This window comes from Helianthus annuus, chromosome 13, assembly GCF_002127325.2.
Source record: "Helianthus annuus cultivar XRQ/B chromosome 13, HanXRQr2.0-SUNRISE, whole genome shotgun sequence".
Lineage (NCBI taxonomy): Eukaryota > Viridiplantae > Streptophyta > Magnoliopsida > Asterales > Asteraceae > Helianthus > Helianthus annuus.
Genome location: NC_035445.2, coordinates 42,574,626 through 42,579,560, shown reverse-complemented (window position 1 = coordinate 42,579,560; position 4,935 = coordinate 42,574,626). Strand labels below are relative to the sequence as shown.

At 41.5% G+C, this 4,935-nt stretch overlaps 1 protein-coding gene across 1 annotated transcript; it reads left to right on the top strand.

The window, feature by feature from the left end:
• Window positions 1-1,601: 1,601 nt before the first annotated feature.
• On the top strand, window positions 1,602-4,431 carry LOC118485744. The gene is made up of 4 exons (XM_035982173.1): window positions 1,602-1,745; window positions 1,802-3,234; window positions 3,391-4,134; window positions 4,188-4,431. Exons 1-4 carry the CDS (start codon window positions 1,602-1,604, stop codon window positions 4,429-4,431), a joined length of 2,565 nt encoding a protein of 854 aa, XP_035838066.1.
• The last annotated feature ends 504 nt before the right edge of the window (window positions 4,432-4,935 follow it).

The window sequence follows — 4,935 nt, the reverse complement described above, 5'->3', positions numbered from 1 at the left end:
GTTATATTTGAGGTTTACGTTGGGAATATGGTGCTTACGGTTTGTGGGTGATGTTTACAAAAGCAAACAGCAACATGCACATGCCGTTTACGGATGCAACTGGGACTTACGACGGAGGTGTATAGGCGTCACGTGGCTTTGTTTAATGAGGGGGATAAAAAGGTTTTTAAAACCCTAAAGAAAACATCATCATTACTCTCGAAATAGGGGCAGCCGTAGAACACCAGTTTTTGGGGGGCTCTCAAACTTCATCACGGGACATCATCACTCACATCGATACCATCATCATTCATCATAAGTTTCCACACCAAGCCAAATCAGTCATGTCTTCATCATTCTTTCAAGCAATTGAGGATTGTGTGAGCGTCATCAGCGGCTAGTCGTCCCGTGACCGTCTCCGGGACTAGGGTTTATGTTTGAACATTGGGTTTGCGTATTGTTACGACTTTTTGGATTAGGATTCGATTAAACTTTCAGTTAGTCGTTCCTATTGTTTTTGTTTTGATTAAACAATATTTGATTATCGTATTCATTCGTGTTCATCAATTATTTGGTTTGTTCATCAACAACCGGGATTAAATTCTAGGATGTCATTGTTTTAAACCTTTAATCATTGAACTTGATATGTTTATGAAATCTAAAATTCGTGATTAACTGGATTACTATTCATTTGCATCAATCTTTCGGTTTCGATCGTGGATCATTGCAATCAAATATATTGTCCGTTAATTATTTATCAAAACAAGTTTTAGAAATCATGTCTATGTGATTTCCGATTAGTAGTAACTAAGTAACCTAATTTTCTGCATAACCTGAAAACCCGGAGATTGGTCCTCTTCTCACAACTGTTTACAACTTTAATTTATTTTTGTTTTCACAATCGTTCTCAAAACTGCAAGAAGCAATTAGTTAGAATTAGATGATAATTGAAACAACTAGCTTTCATACTTTCCACTGATTCCCCGTGGATTCGACACCCTACTTGCCCTTTACTAGTAAGAGGTGAATAGGACATTTCACTTATATTTTTGACCGACCTTACGACATCGATCAAAATGGCGCCGTTGCCGGGGAATCGGTGCGCTTAGTTTAGTTAGTTGTTTTTCTTAAAAAATTAAAAAAATATAAAAATTAGAAAAAAAACCAAAAAATCCAAAAATATTTCCTTTTGTTTGTCTTTTATTTGTTTCATTCAGTATTACGCTCGGTTTCTTGTTTGTCTGTGTGCAGGTGATTCTCGAGTTGCATGCATACTAGGTTTTCAAAGAAATCATCACCGCTCTTATTTGATCCAAAGATCGAAAAGACTGCTTGACAAAATCGCGTTCTTCTACGTTCAGCAGTGAAAGCTAAATCTCAATCATCTACAGTTGCTCAAGATCTTGAACAAGCAGCTCACGAAATGGCTGATCAAGAGCCACAGAACCAAGCACAAAACGAACCAATTCCACCCATTCCAGATCCACCAATTCCTCAAAACCAAAACCAAAATCAAAACCAAAACCAGCCCAATAACCAAAACCAGAATCAACCACCACCACAACCATTTCCACAATTCAACCCAGGTCCACAAAACCAACCTGGAAACCTTAATCTCCGAAATGGGGAAATTATTCGTCTTAACCAACCACAACATTAACACGGGTATGATGAGGATCCCAACCACAGAGAAGGCAGTGTTCATACATGGGAATTTGGTTGGGAGGAGGATGATTACCAAAATCAGTACGATGGGAGATATGCTGGTTACATATACGATGAGGGGTACAATGTGAATCAAGGCTATTCGGTACAACAACAGGTAAATCAAAGACATCACATCCCGCAACCGATTCCACAAAATCAAGTTCATAATGGAGTCCCGCAGTTTAATGCAGGAAGAGCTAATAATCGGTTTAGGGGCGAGCAGATACAATTTGTGGATGGTGTCCCACAAGTCGTTCAAGGGGCACCAATTCAAGGCGTGGAAGGTCACTGTCGACCAGTTGTAGTACCGAACTCGTCGGCTATAGTCACACCGGTTGGAAATAATAACCGACCTTTTGAGGTAAGGCCTCAATACTTAGGCCATTTGCCAGAATTCTATGGAAAAAGGACCGAAGAACCATACTTGCACATTGCAAGTTTTGATTCAATTTGCCAAACAATTGGGGTTCCGGGGTTTACAAAGGATGAAGTTAAGTTGATGCTGTTTCAGTTCACCTTGAAAGACAAAGCTCGACAATGGTTCACGACATTACCTCCAGGTAGTATTTACACTTGGCAAGAGATGCAGCTGTTGTTTTTGGAGGAATACTACACCATGAATAGAACTAGTGAAGCTCGAGATGCAATCAGAGCATTCCAGCAACATTCAGGGGAACCGTTCCATGAGGCGTTCACAAGGTTTAAGGAGTTGCTTAGGAAATGCCTACATCATGAAATTCAGACATGGGAATTAATTAAGGCGTTTTATGATGGGCTACTTCCTGATGATGTAAGAGATCTCATCGCCATTAGTAATGGTACGTTTCTTACAAACACAGAGGCTGCAGACTGGGCATACTTGGAGAGACAAAGTGCTACTTCTAAGAGACAGGCACAATCAAGCAGGAGGGCAAGGTCAAGTTCGGCAAAGTCAGTCGATTATGAAGCTGAGGAACGGGTCGAGAAGTTGAGGCAACAAAATTTATTGCTTGAGCGGCAGGTAGCTCAAATGAATCTCGGAAAGGGAGGTGAAGTTAAACCCGCCAATACATTTGCGGTATGTACTGAGTGTGGAGAGTTAGGGCATCAAGTCGGAGAGTGTGTTGTGTTGGGTGGTCAGACTGAAGAAGTGAACCAACTGTACGGTGAACAAAAGCAATATGATATGAAATCGAATACATATCATCCAGGTTTGCGAAACCACCCCAATTTTAGTTATGGTAATTCTGCTAACCAGTTGAACCCAAATTTTCAGGTACCTAACCAAGGAGGTCAACAATATCAGAATCGGCAAGGAAATTACCAGCAAGGAGGTTACCAGAATCGGGGCCAATACAATCAAGGGCCTCAAGCCGACAACCAACAGCAAAATCAAGGCAATTATCAAGGGAGTTGGAGGAATCAAGGTAACCAGCAAGGTAATTCTTCAGGTGGTGGAGGCGACTCGAGTGATTTGAAGCTAGATGCGATCATGTCATTTATGAAGGATATTCAAAAGGATAATGAAGTTCGAGACAAAACTTTAGAAGCAATGCAGAAACAGTTGGGGTAGCTAGCAGAAGATCTAGCTCAGCTGAGAAGAGATCCAGGTAAGTTGCCGAGCACTACCACAGTTAATCCAGCACATCAGTCATCTAGCTTGAAAAATGGAAGAAATGTGCACATCAACGTGGTAAGTATTCTTCCAACTTCTGAATTTGATAGTATCACAATTACTCCACCATCACAATTAGTTGAGGAGGTGGTGGAGGATGTTGGTAATAGATCGGACTCTCAACATGATCGGGACCCACCAAGGGATGAAAGGTGGGAAAGCTTTAAACAAGCTAAAATTAATCTACCCTTACTTGATGCGATTAAAGAGAATCCCGATCAAGTTGAGTTTCTGAAAGAGTTAAGTACCCAAAAACGACTTCACAAGTTTCCTAAAAAGCTTGATTTGACTGCAAATGTGAATGCCGTTTTGTTGGGTACCCTTCCCCCAAAACTCCAAGATCCAGGAGCACCCATTATTTCAGTACAAGTGGGTGAATTTAAAATAGAAAGTGCACTATCGGATCTTGGAGCGTGTGTTAGTATTCTACCAGGGAGTCTTTACGACCAATATGATTTTGGTCTGCTACAAAAAGTCAACACCACCGTGGTATTGGCTGATCAGACTCCCATGTGTCCGAGGGGGATTGTAAGAGATGTAATTGTGAAGGTAGAAGATTGTTACTACCCAGTTGACTTCTTAGTGCTGGATTGTGCCACAAGTTCAAAGAACACGCACTCTCCAGTCATTCTGGGTACACCATTCTTAGCGACTGCTCATGCAATTATAAACTGCGTTGATGGAACGGTAAGTATGAAGTTTGGTGACCGCGAATTGCGGTTAAATGTGTTTTCAAATGCTACTGATCCTCTTATTACAGGTGAACACTCAAAAGCTGAAAGTGGTGAAGGAAAGTTTCTCCTGCAAAGGAGATTGATACCAAACATGAGTGTTTTATGGTTGACAGGTTTGAAGTGGCAGAACGCAAAGCGGTGAGGAAAAAGGAAAGTGTGGCTCATGAGAAGTTCAAGACAAACAAAGGGAAGCCACGAGGGAGGAAGAAGGAAAAGAAACCGCCGGAATGTGATAATGCAAAACAGAGGTTAAAGTTATTCGGTCCAATGTGGAATACAGTGGATGACTTACTAGAGCATTGGCGGGGTACCTACTTAGAGGCCGTGGGACGCAAACATCCCACTCGACCACCATGAGGGTATACCAGGTGCAGTCTGGCTGAAGACCTATAAACTTAGCGCTCTCGGGAGGTAGCCCGAGGATGTAGAGTAGTGTATATTTGTGTTGTTTTTGCGTGAGTATTTTTGTAGGTTATTAGGTTATCCATCTCTGCGGATGCAATGGTCCAAGTGTGGGGATGTTTGGTGAAGTCCCATATGTTCTACTTGCAGTTGCGGACATTGCACGGATTAGAGTTCAGTCAAAACTGTCCATACTCAATCTCCATTTGGACGGGGATGACTTGCACACCAATCGTAGAGATTAACCCGAGTACTTGTTGGACACGACCGCGAATGAAATGCTATACGGTCATGGTGGAACATGACGCATGAAGATTCTACATGTTAAACCAGGGGAGTCTGTTCCACTCTTATTATTGTTTTTTTTTCGTGTTTTGGTGGTGTTAAATTATTTATATGTTAGGGAATGTGTTTATGTCTTTTGTTTTAGGATTGGTTGCTCATGATGCTTGTTGGTTG